The sequence below is a fragment of the Boleophthalmus pectinirostris genome, unplaced genomic scaffold (genome assembly GCF_026225935.1).
Source record: "Boleophthalmus pectinirostris isolate CB_2022bp ecotype Guang Dong unplaced genomic scaffold, ASM2622593v1 HiC_scaffold_12, whole genome shotgun sequence".
NCBI lineage: Eukaryota > Metazoa > Chordata > Actinopteri > Gobiiformes > Gobiidae > Boleophthalmus > Boleophthalmus pectinirostris.
The window spans coordinates 30,208,863-30,226,750 of NW_026571018.1; the positions used below are offsets into that span (position 1 = coordinate 30,208,863).

Genomic DNA, 17,888 nt, shown 5'->3' on the forward strand with positions numbered 1-17,888 from the left:
GCTAGATGGACCCTTGGGGCAGGCCGCACGTGACAGGAGCAGAAGTAGACACTCTCTCACCGACTTTGACTGCAAAGGATCTTCCTGACAGATATGATGAGAACCATTTTATGACTGAGCCCTGCAAGCCAACCGTATGCTGCAGGCGTTTTAGGAGGATCTGGTGGTCAACTGTGTGTCAAAGGCTGCACTTAAGTCCAATAAAATTAATACAACTGAGGATCCGGAATCAAGCGTGAGAAGGATGTCATTGTAGACCTTTACCAGAGCAGATTCAGTACTATGATGCTTGCGAAAACCAGACTGGAACTTGTCAAGGATATGTAGAGTGTTAACATGAGCTGAGACCTGATTAAACACAATTTTTTCCAAAATTTTTGCCATGAATGGTAATTTGGATATGGGCCTGTAGTTTGATACATCTTCAGTGTCCAAATTTGCCTTTTTGATAAGCGGATGCACAATAGATTTTTTAAGGAATGTAGGAACAGCACCACTACGTAGAGATGAATTTATGATGGCTAAGATGCTTGGGTGGGTACAGGGAAATACGTCTTTAAAGAGGGCTGCAGGTAAAATGTCCAGGTAGCAGCTCGTGGGTTTGAGGTGTGCAAGAGCCTCAGTTAGTTCAGGGAGAGACACTTGCCTGAATTCAGCGAGGTGGTGGGTAGCATGGGGCATGATTTGGGGGGGGGTTGGGGGGGGGTTGGGGGACGACATACATACATAACAATTGTTTATCTGTGAAAGTGCATAGGCCAACCCCTGTGTGCCAATAACGTATCCAACTGAACGGGGTCAGGTACTGAAGTCCTCCCCTAAAGGTGCATGAGGAATATCCATTGTGCCTTTCTAATTAAGTCAATCCTCAGCACCTGCAGCCAGTCGCTAGTACTACTGTCTGCATCTCAGTGAGGAGGTTCTGAGCTTTCACACCATGGTCCATATACAGAGAATGAGAGAAATGTGCATCATCTTTATATGCAGGTGAGGGAACGTCTACTTACAACAGGATCTTTTTTTTTTTTTTTTTTTAACTGCGCATTTACGCTACACACCGTTTTTTTTTTAAGTGCACAACTTCTTGTCAATACTCACTCCATAAATCCAAATGGAAGCGTTTAGAAGTTCAAATGCACCTTCAAATATTAATATGCGTGTAAATGATTCAGTCCACAGCGAACTTCAATAGCCGTGTTCTCATACAGCGCTTTCAGTTTAACGGGACGTCCCAGAAAATAACCCCTAATCCATCGGTGGAGCAGCTTTCTTTGTGCGCCTTTACGCGGGGCTATGGACCAGTTCTCTCCCGGTAACATGTTTCACCACTCTTTTCCCGCTAGCCCAGGACAATGTAGCTGTCAGCGGTGACTTGATGCGATGTGAGAGCTCCGTGGAGGCCGTACTCTCTCTGTGCGTCACGAAGCGGCGTACGTGGACCGGTGTGTACGCGCGCAACTGAACCGTAAGCGCCTCATGACTAAATAAAGAGAATCACTCGACTTTTCATCGGCGCTTTTTATAGAACTGTTATGGTATTCCCAATACAGTGCATAAGCTTCACTCCTGTGTCTTCGCCATTAATTAAACATGCTATTTTAGTTTGATATTGGATCAAATTAACCCAATAATGTACCACACAAAAGCTAAATTGCTCAATTTTTTAAAATTTATTTATTTATTTATTTATTTTTATTTTTTTTGCTTTTTTGTTTTCGTACTTCACCTTCATTATTTAAAATGCAAAAATTAAAAATAATAATAATAATAAAAACAAAACTAATAGGCTAGATGAACTAAAGCGCAAGACAAGATCATACTAATAAAACGGCAGGATTTTTAAGGATTTTTTTAATTTTTTTCCCCCCAATATCTCCTCCTTTTTCCATCCCTCTCTCAGACCCATGCCCTCTCTTGTCCTAGCTCTATAGCGCTACTGTACATTATCCAAACACGCAGATGAAGCGTGTACTTTGCTGGTGTTTTTGTCTTCTAGAGCATGATCAAGGCTGCCCTCTTGATACCATGAGGGACTACTGTATGTAAATGAGGGAGAGACCCAGAGGCAAAATAACCAATGTTTAACCATATTACAGCAGATGTGTACATGAATATTGCCTCTTGGGTCTTCATAGCCATCTTCATCAATTTTAATATACAGAGAAGATGCTGGAAAAATAAATAAATAAATAAAAAGTGTAGTTAACTGTATAAAAGTATCACAAAATAACATTATAGCAATTAGTATTTCACATTTTGGATTTTTATTTTAAAGCTGCATTGTGTGACAGTGGGCCTGCCGTCTGCTTGTTTCCATGGAGGTGGTATAGACCGTTTTCAGTGCGGCCGGAAAGACGCGCGACGTAGGGTAAACGTCACTTACGTCAATGCTTTTGTTTACTGTGGCAAAATATCTGGAAAGCTCTCATATTTTCCACTAACTACATAAATCTGCCCCACCACCAAATCTTCATCCAAAAAGGTCAACAAAGGACATATTCTGTTCATGAAGATTTTATCCACAACTATCAAGGTAAGAAAGATGAAAATGTACAGGCTAACAAGGACTAGCATTAGTGAACTACTGAGCAAAACTAATGTTATGGTCATGAATAAAACATAAGTAACTTGTTCACTCAGACTGATTCTAGAATTAAAATTAAAAATGGATTTCATGATGTAGATATTAACATAGACAGAGAGATTTGTGCAGTTTTTGCATATCTACATGAAACCCATTTTTAATTTTGATTCTAGAATCAGTTAAGAGTTAAGTTACTTATTAACAAATTACTTATTACTTATGCTTTATTCATTAGCATAATGCTAATTTTGCTTAGTAGTAGATCACTAATGCTAGTCGTTTGTTCGCCTTTACGTTTTTGTCTTTCTTACCTTGATAGTTTGGAGAAATTCTTCATGGACAGAATATGTCCTTTGTGGACCTTGTTGGATGAAGACTTGGTGATGTGGCAGATTTGTGAAGCTGGTGGAAAATACGCGTGACTTTTCCACAGGTATTTTGCCATAGAAAAGCATGAATGTAAGTGACGTTCACCCTACATCCTTCACTCTATATTCACCCTACAAAAAGGTCTATAGATGCAGGTGTCTCCAACCTTTTTCCTCAGGTGAGCTACCTTTGTAAAATGTAAATGCCAGAGAGCTGCTCGTTTTAGCCGTCGCAAGAAATTGAGAAAGTAGAATAGCCATGGCAAGCTTCTGACGGGGTACAGTTAGATTCCTACTAAACATAAACCATTATCCATTTGTTAGTGCACAAGTTAGGCATTAAAATCACACATTTACAATGGTAAATAGTCAGATTTTAGTAATTATGCACAATACGTATAATTCAGAAATCCCTTGGTGAGCTACTTGGAGTGGGGTAGAGAGCTACAAGTTGGAGATCCCTGTATCAATGTCATTAGAAATGTTTTGCATTTATACAATTATGTATTTATTCACAAATTCTTTGAAAAACGTAGAGTACTTTTTCCTTTTTTTTTTTTTTTTTTTTTACTATTAACAATTAACAGATCTGCAGTTTCATTTACAAAACTTGGAATTCAAAACACAAACTTTTTCCAACTTCGGACCCCTCATTTCATGGTCAAATTGTCTTTTTATAAATTACACTGGTGAAAAACATGTCAACATTTTAACACTTTATAAATAAGACAACCTGGCCCGGTGAACTCAGGACTTACCTGCTTGTTCCCATGGAGATTATTTCAGTGCCTAATTGTGGAACATTCCAGGCAAAACAATAACATCAGACGGTGTACCCCCCTCCAGAAAAGTTACATAACCCAACTTTAAAATGCAGTCCTCTTCAGGGTTCAACAAAGTAAAGGTATGCTACCCACTGTTTTATTCATCAGCCAAATACTACTGTCAGTGGTAAAGTACTCAATTGTGTTACTTAAGTAAAAATACAGATACAGGGGCAAAAGATAACAAAAATAAAAGTATCACATGAAAAAAAATTGTACCTAAAGAATAAAAAGTAAAAGTCTTTTGAAGACATTTTTAGAACAGTTAAAGGATGAAATGTAGTGATTTTGATAAAGAATGTAGCTGATTTTAAGGGATTCAGTTGATTTCTTAATTTTTCTAGCTGTTTTTGTGTATTTGGTTTCAGTTGGGACTTTTTACATTTCAGTACTTTCTACTTTTCAGTCAGGAGTAGTAAATACAGAAACATGCTCCTAAATGTAGTGACGTAAAAGTAAAACGTACGCACTGTAAAATGTTCTTAAGGAAAGTACAGATACCTAAAATTGTACTTATACATTTGTTACATACTTTGTTACATTCCATCACTGACTACTAGATACTGCGGCATTGTGACAAGCATAATAATAATAAAAAAAACAAAAAGAAAGTTACATTTCTTGATACTTCTGCATTATCCCCTGTATTTCTAACACACAATATGTCCTCTTTCTCTTTAGCTGCTCCTGTTACTTTCTCCATTGTTTTTCCTGGTGGATTAGCCTGGGGGATGTCTGCAGGGCCTGGGACCGCTGGGAGCAAAGAAGAGGGGTGGGGCGAGGGGGGGGGACTGTCTACGCTGCTGTGGGACGTCCTCCGGGGGCCCCGCACTGTCCTGGCATGGCTTTGTACTGTCTCGCTTCAAAGCTATCCGCCCCATAAGAGAGACCGACAGAGGAGCCACAACGCACTCGCCATCGTTCTACCTGATACTGCAAGCCTGTAAAGGTGATGTAGCTTTGTTCTGCGACTACTACAGTTTAAAAAGTTGAAAGACATGAAACATCCACTGTGTAACTTTTCTGGGGGAGGGTTTGTTACTTGCTTCTTGTAGAGATGTTTGCCAATGCTTCACATTATGGCATTTAAGGGGCCCATATTACACTGTTTTCTGATCTGTTATAATGTTGTATCTTTATCACAAACATCCCTGAAGTTGTGTTTTGTTTCATTCATGGATGTTTAACACAAACCCTGCATATTTAGGCTGAGTTCTTCTTTGAAACTAAAACTGAAAAAGCTCTGTTCCACTTTGTGATGTGATGTGGTTATACAGGAAGTGCTCCGTCATTGTTGCACCCCCGAAATGAATGGCGAGACTTTCGTTCATTTCATCTTTTGGGCAACTTTTACTTTCAGTTCATTTTTTTTAACAAGTAAGTTTCCTTTTCTGCCTCTTTTCAACATCAACAAATCAATGCACTTTTCCCATAAGCCTTTGAGTCTCATATTCTTAAAATAACAGTAAAGTAAAGACCCTGGCCTTACAAAGGTACAACGACATAATAAAATAAAAAATATTGTCAGTAAGTAAGTATTTATATCAAATGATATTTTTTTTAAAGCTTAAATTAAATAAGAATTTAATCTTATGAATTTTATAACAGAAATAGATAGTCTGTAATTTCCAGTCTCTATTGAACTAAAGGTAAAAGGTAGCTGTTACATCTCAAGGTGGAACAGAGCATTTTGAGCATTGGAGATGTAGACACACTAAAAATAAATGATTACTCAAACATGTGCGGATAAAACAAAACACAGCTCCAGGTTTGTTTTTGAGGAGGTAACATTCTAACGTGGCTAAAAGCTCACAAGAGTCAATTATGCGTAATATAGGACCTTGCATTTTCGTACATAATAGATAAATACCTTTAAAAAATACATGCATTTTATAAACTGAGTAGGCTTATTTGTGACTGTGGCATTATCTGTTTGTTTCCATGAAGATAGATAATTTGAATGCCATACTTTAATGAATTTAATGGATTTCAGAATTTCAGAACGGACAATAACTTATCTGTAGAGATCCGGAGCATCCAAAAGAAAAGTTGCATAGTTTATGTGTATGTTGTTTATTTTCCACTGTCGATAGGCCGTGGTTAAAATATGTGATAGAGGTTTCTGTGTATATCTTTTATGAAGCCATATCTGAAGATGGTTCATTTTGATTAACCAGAACTTATGTAACAGTGGGTGGCAGCAGTTTATCATCTTTATTCAGCACATGGCACAGATCAATCATAAGTACAATGTTTACTTAGCGGTGTTAGGCTGAGGAAAAGACAATTTTGTGAAATGAAAAATAAAATTAAACTTTACAATTTGCTGTACATAGCACACAGCAAAAAAAAAAAAAAATGAAAAGAAAAACTTACTTCTGAGGACACAAATATAGCGCTGTGCAATTATCATTTACTTGAACAGAAATATAACCCAATTCAATATTCATACTGTTTGACATGCTCTCTGTTTACCTGGTCATATCTGCTTTTTCCCGTGTGTAGAGTCATATAGCATCACTAGAGTCATTCATCAGAAAGCTGAGACAACACTACGTGACTGTGGGTGGCCTCCTTGCCCTCTGACTCCTTTGGGTGCTGCTGCTGTCACCCGGGTTTACCGTCAGACTGACTGTGATGGCAGGTCTGACCTCACCTTGATGTGACTGAGACAGAAAAGAGAAAAATTTAACAAGAACAATCTGGAAAGGTTTGACTTTGTTTAAATGTTTGTGGTTTGTGAACACTGACTTAATATTAGTATTAGTCTTTAGAACAATTTCACATTCACGTTCACATTTTATATTTAATTCTACTTTCACATATCAGCAGAATCAAAAATCTTGCTAATTTTGTTTTCCTTTTATCATTTTAAACATCTCCTTAATACTGCTACTATAAGAGGCATTGTAAGAAGGATAATGGTATTTCTTCTTATTAATTAACACATTTCTTGTTGTATTTACATATATTACCTTTTAGTTTTTTCGGTACAACTTTATAATTAAGGACTAAGCAGAGAAGTCAGTGTATTAATATAGTTACTCAGCCTGAATCATTCTTAAATCAACTATTTGTTCATTATGAGTTAAGTCTTCCATTTTGTAGATTTTATGTTGTCTGTACTTATTATAAAGTGTTCTCGTATTTTCTACTTGTTTCTATAATGTTCAGATCCCAGAGTCCTGAAGACTGTTGCCATGGCGCTCATAAACTGGCCTCCCCTCCGCTCGTGCGCGCAGCTCCACTTGCGAAGAGCCTAAGTGCTTCACAGAGAGAGAGACAAAAACTCAAATGAAATCACGCCACAGTGAGTTATTTCTGGCTGGGTTAGTCTCATTTCTCTGGGCTCCGTGATAATGGAGAACACTTGAATAATGAATGCCGGGGATAATACTCTTCCTCCCGATGAAGAGGAGGCCTACATTTCTTGGACTGCCTCTAGATGTGTTTCCTAAAGCTCTTTAATCTAAATCATATATGTTCAGCGCTAAGGAAGATACTGACCCATCGGCTTCATTCCTCGACTGTTGTGTTTTCTCATGCAGCTCATTGGCTGGTGCATAATACATGTTAGTTAGCAGACAGCGTGACCTCAAGTAACTATGAGCCTATTTATATACAGTACATGGTTTCAGAGGGATGAAAGAGATTTAAAAGGGCCCGTATTACACTATTTTCTTTTCTATGTTGTAATGCTGTTTCCTCATCAAAACATACCCAGAGTTTTGTTTCATTCACACGTTTATCACACAAATCTTGCAATTTAGCCTGAGCTCTTCTCTCAAACTTAAAATGCTCTCATCCACGTGTCATGTGGTAATATGCGAAGTGCTCCACTGTGTTTTTAAACTCCCATACACACCCACCTTTAGTTAGAGTTGGTGTTAGTGCAGTAGAGAGATTGGCAGTTCCAGAGGTGAAATTATCCAAATGTTTCTAGAATGGAGTTTAAAAGCACAGTGGAGCACTTCCTGTATTACCACATGACATCACAAGGTGGAACAGAGTGTTTTCTGTTTGAGGGAACTCAGAACTCGGCCTAGATATGCAGCATTATGTTCATTATGAACATAGGCACATCATTTAACGCTCTTTAAACTTTTTTTTTTTTTTTTCATTAAGCCTTACTTTATGTCTTTCTAAGGCTAATTAGAGCTACCATCTCTAATTAGATAGGCCAACCAGTCCAACTGTATTCTCACACTTCACCACTAGATGCTTCCTATCAACAAACTTGCAGATGGTGATTTTAAAATGTACTTATTACAATGTTCCTCTAAGTTTTAATTGAAATATTTTAACAGTATTATTTCTGTGAATGCATTATTTTTTCATGGTCTTCCACTGGTCCATTTATCCTATTTGCCTGTTGCGTCACCAGCTTCCCTAGAACACGGAGTGGATGACATATATTTTACACTTCACCGCTCAGAGAAACCGGAGAGCACCTGAATGGACGGCTATACGACCAGTGACTAACATCCTAGACTCAAGTTTCTGAAACCCAGTAGGTCTGCTGTATACGCTGGCTCAGGCCCACACGGCAAACGGGAAATCTAGCAGGAGTTTAGACTGTCAAAGTATTCTGATGGACTGTTTTTCACCTGGAATAAACTTATATGTATGTGCATGAGGAAAAACAGGTGATGCGAGGCCAAATTACAGCTGAGATCTGTGTAGAAGTAGTAGTTTTACAGCTACTTTTTTAGCGGTATAAAAGTAATTGAACAAATAGGTGTAATATCTGATTGAACATTCCTGGCAAAGTCATTAAATCTCCATGGAGACAAGAAAGTGGCAAAGTCTAAAATTCATAATATTGCACTGTTTTGAGTGGTTCTGATTTAAGACATATTTGCTAATACCATGGATTATTCAGATGATTTTGTTACAAGTTGACTGATTTGACAATTATTTAGCATTAAATAATAGATTTATTCTAATGTGGGGGTAAAAAAAAAGTGATTACAGCATTCTCACCTCCAACTGGAATCATAAAATAGCAATCTGAAAAATGTATTAAAATAAAAACATCATCTAAAACATTTTGAAAGAACTTCAGTTGCTCTATTCGTTCATCTGATAAGTACACCTGAACTAGTCCAAACCTCAGATCAAGATAATGATCTGAAGCAACATTTTCAAAGTGCACGTAGGGTAAGCTGTAAGGTCTGAAATGGAGATGACGTTTTAGAATGTTCCTCAATATGGCATAAAGCTTAACAATGTCCATAGAGACAAGTAAACGCCTCCAAACCAAAGATAGATGCCATACTGCGAGACCAGCAGGTGGCGGAACTTTCACTTTAACAGAATACACTTTTGTGCAGTGGGTGTACTGTAGGTGTATAAGAAGTGCAGGCTTAGTCTCTGACGCTGATCTGAGTTGACATAATTGAGAGAGCAGAGGTAGCTGTCTCTTTTGGCTTCACTCACATTCTCATTTGTTGCTGCTGGCATGAGATGAATTATTAAGTTTGGGGTGTCTTCTCGGCCGCTCCTCCCCTCCCCTGTACATTCCCCCGCTCTCCTCTCTCTCCCAGTGTGGACAGAGCCTGTGTGTGTGTGTGTGTGTGTGTTTATATTCATGCATGCATTCAGCTTTTATCCCCATTCTGTCAGAAAACCTTTTGGCATGACATTTCCAGACCCTGTTTAGGCTATAGGTTTCTCACAACTGCTTATAGTCTTAGGTCTTAGCCATATAAGAGCAGTGAGGGAGTGATGGTTCTTTCCTTCAAATCTGTATTAAGATATTAATACATATAAACACATTTTGTCCATCCGTACAGCCATTTTCTTCCACTTATCCAGGGCCAGGCAGCTGGGACTCCCAGACTTCCCACACTCCAGACACTTCCTCCATATGAATACAATTTCTTATATTGTAATACAACAAATTATAAATAAAATCTGTTTGTTAAAGTTCTGGAATATTATGATTCCCTGATATTTAGTTGAATAAAGTGTCCCGTGTCTATTGTCTGGCTCTGCCTTTGGACCTTTTTGTATTTTTATGACTTTAGAGAATGAAACTAACATAAAAAGTGTGTTCTTTGTATACAAACATTGATGTATTAAATAAGGATGTTATTATACGTCTGCATAATTTACATATTGAAGTCTGACTTAACATTATTGACAGGTTGGCCAAAGTGTACTTCTGTATGGCTGTGGTCCTTTTTGTTATTTCAGTATGATTATAAAAGAAACTTCAGTGCTCTGTGCTAAAATGTGTTAAGTATTTGTCAAATGACAGGCCTAATGCCCCCCTCTTCTGCAGCTTTGAACTTGCCCCAAAACTCCCAAACTGCGCGTCTTTCTTAAGCGCAGACGTCTCTATTATCGCATGTGAATATCCCACGTTGCTCCGAGTGTCTCGTGAATAATTGACGTGGCCCAGTCACCACATGCTGTGAACGCTCACAGACTTCAGCTCAACTTACCCCGAGCCCCGCGCTCATCCCCGCGCATCCAGGGTGGCACCAAGAATCCTGGGAAACAAGTGGGAACGTCATGAATTGTCAGCCTTAACCCTAAGTTTTTACTGTTTGTTGTTGTTTGTATTAACTTGGGTTCTGAATTGTTATTATGTGAATGAAAAATATCCTGACATTATCACAACGTATAATTTGCAATCTGCAGATTATGGATATTCTCATGAAATAAAATAAAATCTAAAATATTTAGAATATTTTTCATCGCAATAAATAAATGAAATACAATTCACAAAAAATATGTGTTCTGGCATTTAAACCACTTGTGAAGAGAAGAGAACAGTCACAATGGACAGGGAATATAGCCTATTAAATGCAAAGATACACCCCTTATTTATTTAACACATGAAATTAGTGAGACCAATAGAGCTTAGACTTTAATATGTACTGAGAAATGTCCAGCAAATCGAGTTTGTCTTGTGGTAGACACGGTGTGGCAGCGGACTAACACAACCCGTGGCAGCCATAGGTGCAAATGCAATGCCTAAGGATAATATTTATTTAAAAACTAATCCTATTTATGATCCATTGCAATGTATTTGTATGTACTTTTATGAATCAATTATCCTGTTATCTGCTACAAGACTAAATGTTTATAGACCCGTCAGAGAAACGTCAGCAATTAGCTTTAACGTAATCATGCCTTTCTATTGCCAAGCTCTTACAGTAGAAATACCCAGTTTAACACCATAAATTATACACGGTAATTAATCTCCCTCGTATCTTCAAAGAGAATATTAATTATCGACACAAATATTTCCTTGTAGTTGCAAAGTATTGGTCCTCTGGCTGCATCCACCCGCCAACAGTCTCAATGGGAAAACCACACAACCTCAGGCCGTTTAACTCTGGGCAGTTCCGCTAATTATTTTCAGAAATCCTAATTTAGTAACATTATTAACTGCTGTCAACCGTATAGTTTGAAAAATGGAAGTTACTGAAAAAAAGAATAGGGGGTAGAAGAATAATGTAAAGCAGTGATGCGCTTCGTGAACAAACTTTGCAAATCTAGAAATGGTGCGTAAAAATAAGTGATACCAATAAGCGAGCAATCAATTTACAGAAATAAATTAGCAATAAATAAATAGATTAAACTTGACAGATAATAAAATAAAAGACTTACTTTTAAACTGGCTGAATTAACGTTTGTTGAGCCTGTTTAGTTTCGCGTGTCCTTTGTCTCCCCAGAGGCGCGGCGCACACTTCTCCGCAGACTTTAAGCTGCTCCTCCTTCGCATTTCTTCGTTTTATACCAATTTAGAATTAATATTGCATCGTCATTACTTAATAATTTCAACCCCCCTTGTAACCCAGTGACACGAGGGCATCCATAATTCACACGAGGTTAATTAGAGAGGAAAGGGCCATTAACCGGCGCGTATAGGAGGCGCACGGTTTACGCACAGCAGTGCCAAAAAACGCATAGGCTAGCCTGTATCAGCGGGGCCTTTATTTTTCCGTGGCGCTTGTATCATACACGACAATACATATTTAATCTCTGCTGAGGATTAGGGATCTATGAATTAAACAGTGGCAACAGGATTACAAAACAAACAAAGACAGCGCTGCGTTATATGAAAAAAGTGTAATTCAAAATAAAGCGCCTATTAGGCCTGTATTAGTCCTGTGAGTTAATATGGCTGTATAATGCAACTGTATAATAATACAGACTCACTTCATCAGAAAGTGTTTAGAAAATAACAAATTATTTATTAATATTTTCACACATTTTCAAGTAAAACAATAGTGAAGAAAAATAAATAAAATATTATAATAGAATAACTGGTGTATCGTATCTGGGCTATTAGCTCCAAAACACATCAAAATATTCATATAAATATAGCAGCAGCCACATCCACACGGGTTATGTGCCTCGTAGACATTAGTGTCATTGCTTTAATCAGACAGTGCGTATCCTGTGATATTGTGCATAAAATAACAATAAACAATTCACCACGACAGAGTAAAAGGTTTGGGGGATGTGATTACGATCATTTTCATCCAACACAGTGACAGTCCCAGTTTTACCTTTCAGAACATTTTTTTTTTTCCCAACCATAATACGACTGTTAACTTTATGGTAAAGAATGACCAATGCCCTTGAATCTTTTACCCTGTTGGGCTCAGTATAAACCGCTGCACAAGAGTGATTTTCCACCAAACAAATAAAAAAGATTGTTTAACTTGAAAGAGCTCTAGTGCAAGACACATTGTTGACAACATCAAAACCCACCTCCCACACACCAGCGACACCGTCCCACCAGTGACAAAATCAAAAAGTGCAACAAGAGAGGTCTAAGTCAAGTCGTTTGGAGATACTCCAGTCCAGACGTGAGGAGCTCGTTAATAAATTCCTGTAGGCTATTATTAATCACTCGATCAAAAATGTAGTAGGCTATTTTATTCATGATCTGTGAAAGTCAGTGCGCAGCGGAGTATTTCATTCGTTTCTGTTTTTGCCTCTGGTTGCAAAACCACACTCGAACCACGTTCTTTTTCAGGTCCAACTTCTCTGCAATGGCTGCAATTTTCTCCGAGGAGGGCCGCGGCTGGATGGCAAAGTACGCCTCTAGAGAGCGCTTCTCTGGCGCGGCGATGGACGTGCGTTTCCTTTTTCGTTCGTTCCCGTTGAAAAGGTCCGGCTTGCTGCTTTTCTCTCGGTATGCTGCCTCGGCTTCCTCCAGCCACGCTTGGAGAACGGGCTTGAGCGCAATCATGTTGTTGTGGGACAGGGTCAGAGACTCGAACCGGCAGATGGTGCTCTGACTGAGTGACCCCACTCCCGGGATTTTCAGGTTGGCCAAGGCAGAGCCCACGTCCGCCTGTGTCACACCGAGTTTGATCCTGCGTTGTTTGAAGCGCTCCGCAAACGCCTCCAGCTCCCGTGGATCCGACTCCACGTCGTTGACCATGCCCCCGTGCATAGAGAGCGAGTGTGGGTGCGCCATGGTGGCCATAGCCTGGTGCAGCTGGCCCATGGTCTGCAGATGGTGGTGGTGCGCCGGTGCCGTCATCCCCGGGGGCTCCGGACCTCCCATCCCGCTCACAGCCAGGCTGCTGGACAGGTGCTCCAGCAGGTCCCCGGCCTCCAGGCCCTGGCCCAGGTGAGGGTGATGGTGGTGCGACGCTATGGTGGACGGCACGTGGGAGATGTTCAAGGCGCTGGAGGAAGGGGCTGAGGTGCAGGGGACACTGCTCATGGTATGATAAGTCACGTCTGCTTTGAACGCGTGGCTCTTGCCGTGAGAGACGATGCTGTCAGCCGCCGCCAGAGCCTCTGCCCGCGCCAGCAGGCTCTCATCAAAGCCTCCAAATATATTGCCCTGCAGCTGCAAGCGAGAGGAGAGAGCATACTGCAAGTCAGTGGGGAATAGTGTCAGCAGCGCGCGCTCAGGATCTTAAAAACATTTTTTCCAAAGGCAGTGCAGAGCTCAGAGCAAGCTCCTCAAAGCGCAGGTCATAAAAATTAATATGAAGCAAGAGCATTGCTTGAATTGACATGTGTGAGAGGGGAGGGCGTACTGGGAGGGGAGCACAGATACAGAGGAGAGAGAGAGACTAGAACAAAGTCCTGTCAAAAGTGTTCTTGTTCATCCAGGTCATGGCGAATCTGGACGTAGTTTTGAGCTTCAAAGACCCAAACTACATCCAGACCCCCGCCCCAGACAATCCTCTAACCTGCTAAACTTTACACGACTTATCATAGTGATATTTCACCAAACTGAAGCACGTACCTGCGGGCCAGACACACACACTCTGCGCATGCCCTCCGAGCCCGCGTGCAGGCCGGGGTACTTGGGCTCGTGCAGGGCCGGGTGCATGCTGAAGTGCTGTTTTCCGTTCATGGTCATCATCGTTCTCCGGGGCTGCCTCCTGCAAGCAGCGCGCGAGCAGTCAAGGCCCCAGGCACACGGACGCACAGCGATGGTGTCTGAGGTCCTGCGCGAGACTCCTGTCACCCACAATGAGCTGCTCACGCGGCGGGCAGAGCCTCCCGGCACCCTCCCCATCCCTCTCCCATCCCCCTCCCGCTCAGTTTACAAACGCCAAAGTGGGGCCTCTTTGCGCAAGCGTCAAGTGGCAGCTTCGTCTTCTTCTGACACTTTGGACGCTTTTGTCTTTTCCAAACAAACATACTGTAATTATTCCACATATCCATATTTAGACATCACTTTACCCGTCTTTGATCATAGTAGTAGTAGCTTAAACCAGAGTCATAATAATGCAGCCTATGTATTTTGCCAATATGAGGTGACGTGAGGACGGGTACGGGGCTGCGTGCAGTGGTTTCAGCACCAAGGACAGAGACTGGTGTCAGTTTTGCTCTGTCCAAGGTGCTGAAATGAAACAAAAGGCAATATCGGTTATAGAGCTGCAGACTGTGACAGATTAATCTCAGTTGGTAAGTTTATCTGGATAGACCTATACCAGTTTTAAAGTTACCACAGTCTGTAATGATCATAGGTCAAATCAAGCTGTGAGAAGAATTCACTTTCACGACTCAAAATAACTTGGACATTACTGCTTTTTGGCTAACACAAGTGTATATAATTTTCTTGTCTTGGTGACTACTTTTAATAATGGCTTTGCAGATGATTTCAGAATGTGATCTTTACATTGTTTAGCAGTGACCAGAACCTGAAATTTGGAGCAACCCACTCTGTGAACCGGGCCGGACTCTCCTCTCTCGTTAGAACCCTGAGCACCGTGCACACCCGCGGGGCCGAAAGCGGAGCCAGCGCGGGACAGAGGGTGACACAGAGCTACGTGATCTACCTGCACCTCTCCTGTTCCTCAGACCCTCAATAATTCAGCAGACCAGTGCAGGCATCCATTACCGGCCGAGAGCATGTGCTTATTCATTACACAGATTAAAAGAGCCACGGTCCTTCCTATACCCTGCAGACCTGTTGCATGCTGGGAGTCACTTGTTAGCTATAACTGTGTCTAAAAAAAAAGAACAATACACTTTTTACTTTAGATGTGCTTCTTGAAGAGCAATTTATTCACTTAAACTGTTGTCATAGCAATTAAAAATCTTAACATAGCCTATCTTTAGAAACAATATACTGAAAGCGAATTGCCGATATGTTGTTTTTGGGCGACAGTAGCTCATTTGGTAGTGTTTGTCCAAGCCAGCTTTCGACATAAACATCATCGGTTGAGCGGTCAGATCCACTGTACCGCAGGTCGGCAGTGAGATTCCAGCTCCCACGGATGAACGCAGTCACTGTGTCCTCGGGCAAGACACTTAACCCACCTCGCCCCCAGTGTCTGTGTTCCCCGGTGTATGAATGTGTGTGTGAATGGGTGAGTGGTTCCTTGATCTAAAGTGCTTTGAGTGCCTTGAAAGTGGAAAAGCGTGGCCATTTTTCATTTACCAAAAAATACTAGTAACTTGAGTAGTTTTTTTATTTTTTTTTTTTTTTTTACCCCTACTACTTACACATTTTCAGCAGTTTTCTCTTTCCAACACTGTTCTTGAAATTGGAACTAAGAGAGATTGTGGTAAACTAAAACACTTATTCTGCCAATAATGTCAAATTTGAATTAAAAAAACAAAACAAAACAAAAAAACAACCAAAAAAACTAAAAACACACATACAGTTTTGTTTTCTGTTTAAAAGTATTTGCTCGTTCTGAATTCGAGATGCACTGTATAACTTTTCTGGTTTGTTAAATATTGAGATGTTGTCTTGAATGTTTCACAGCACTAGGTCAAGTTATAGGTCAGATCTGTGGAGAGGCGACCCCTCTCAGAGTCAGAATGCCGTTTTTTCTAAGTATTTTTTGAGCTATAAAACCACCTGTAATTGAATAAATGTAGGGCAGAGCTGTTTGATGTCACACTGTGGAACAATCCAGGCAGAGCAATGACGTATCCATAGAAACAAGCAGGTGACAGACCCCCAAACAAAAAGTTACACAGTGCACCTTTACGTCAAAATTTTGAGAAAAAAGATATTTAAAATCCTTCAGAAATCGTCGCTTCTTCCCAAAGCCACCCAACTGTCACTGAGCTCTGAAGTGTAAAAGTAGAGTGAATAAAGTATGAATGAGCTTTTCTCGCCCTGCTCTCTTTCCCCTCCGCAGCTCGGTGTATTTGTTAATAGCCACCACAGCCACACTTCTGTCACATCCATATTTGAAAGCTCATTGTTTACAGCTAAGTCACATCCTGCAGAGTGAGGACATCTTTTATTAACCGTGGATCTGATCTGGGTGCATTTCTAATCTGACACATGCAGTTGTACTCCAACACATCAACTTATATTTTAGTCCAGTCAGTCAGCAGTGCAGTGGCTTTAAAGTTGTTTGTCTCTATGGAAATGTTCTTGCTTTGCTTGGACTATTCCACAATGTAGCATTAAACCTGTCTGCTCTGCATTTATTCAATTACAGGCATATTTTTATTGCTCCAAAATACTTTCATTCTTACTCAGTCATGATGAACTGTCTGTGTGTTTTGTATATAAATAAAAAAGATAAATAAGCATCAGAATCTCCACCAGAAAAATTACATTGTACTCCTAAAAGTACTCCAAAGTGCCTGACATGCAGATGTGATTACTGTTATATTTCATTTTACTTGTACTCCTATCTAAGTATTTATTATTGCAGTAACAGTACTTTTCTATTCTATAATAAATGTAATATCATAACTAGAAATGTAATAATTGAAATGTAGTGATATCGTATCATCAGAAGTATCACAATAACATCCTAAATGATTTGTTTTGGTGCAGCAACAGCTAAAAAAATTGTGAGAACTACATAGACCATGATGCTTTGCTCTGTTTCAGTCCAATCTACATGCTGAAATAACTGTTATGACAGACTTTAAAACAGGGATCTCCAACCTTTTTCCACCTGTACAAAAAGAAAATGCCAAAGAGCTAAAAACTTCACCCTCGTTGGGATGGTTGGTCTAAATAAACTTGTGAAAAGAGTGTGTAACATAATCTGAGGAACTTCTGACACTCCGCTTTTCACTTTATTGCCATTTTCTGTATTTTGGTTAAACAGATGATAAATTATGCTCTTCTTTACTGTTGGCAGGGATCTGAATTAGTCAAAAAAATGTGATAGTCCTGTTTTAGACCTGATGTAATTTTTGTTTAGTCTTAGTTTAGTCCTGGTTTGGATCAAATCGGTCAAAAATAGGGACATATGGGACATTTCTTGTATAAAACTGGGACAAATCACTGGTTTTGGATAAATCTGCTGAGCTCAAAACTGGGACTGTCACAGGTAAATAGGGAAGTCTGATCACCCTATTTAACGGTAGCATAGGAAAGCTTTAGATGGGGAACAGCTAGATATAAAACATAAACCTTTATCCAGTTATTAGTGCACAAAGTTAGATAGCAATTTGTTACTTTAATTAGTTAATTCAGAAATCCCTTGGCAAGCTACTTGAAATGGGGTGGGGAGCTATTGGTAGCTCCCGAGCGACAGGTTGGAGATCCCTGCTTTAAAAATCTTTTTTATTTGGGATTTTTGGATGACGAGAGAAAAGTAGCCTACTCACAATTTTGTATTATTATTTTTTGCGTCTACAAAATATCGCAATAAATATCGCACAGTGAGATGGATATCGTGAGAATATCAT

The 17,888-nt window shown here is 39.9% G+C and overlaps 1 protein-coding gene and 1 long non-coding RNA gene across 2 annotated transcripts; one reads left to right on the top strand and one right to left on the bottom strand.

Annotated features, from left to right (window-relative positions):
* The first annotated feature begins 4,588 nt into the window (after positions 1–4,588).
* Positions 4,589–7,421, top strand: LOC129407382 (uncharacterized). Its single transcript, XR_008631516.1, has 3 exons — positions 4,589–4,725; positions 6,282–6,486; positions 6,951–7,421. It is a non-coding gene; the product is annotated as an uncharacterized LOC129407382 (long non-coding RNA).
* Positions 7,422–12,696: 5,275 nt separating this feature from the next.
* On the bottom strand, positions 12,697–14,130 carry pou4f3 (POU class 4 homeobox 3). Its single transcript, XM_020917901.2, has 2 exons — positions 14,011–14,130; positions 12,697–13,605 (listed from the first exon to the last, which is right to left on the bottom strand). Exons 1-2 carry the CDS (start codon positions 14,128–14,130, stop codon positions 12,697–12,699), a joined length of 1,029 nt encoding a protein of 342 aa, XP_020773560.1.
* Positions 14,131–17,888: the final 3,758 nt, after the last annotated feature.

Excerpts from the sequence above, each read along its gene's own strand:
- pou4f3 (XM_020917901.2), bottom strand. The coding sequence starts at position 14,130 with ATGATGACCATGAACGGAAAACAGCACTTCAGCATGCACCCGGCCCTG. Across the intron at positions 13,606-14,010 it reads TGTGTGTGTCTGGCCCGCAG|CTGCAGGGCAATATATTTGG; the intron begins GTACGTGCTTCA and ends TCTCGCTTGCAG.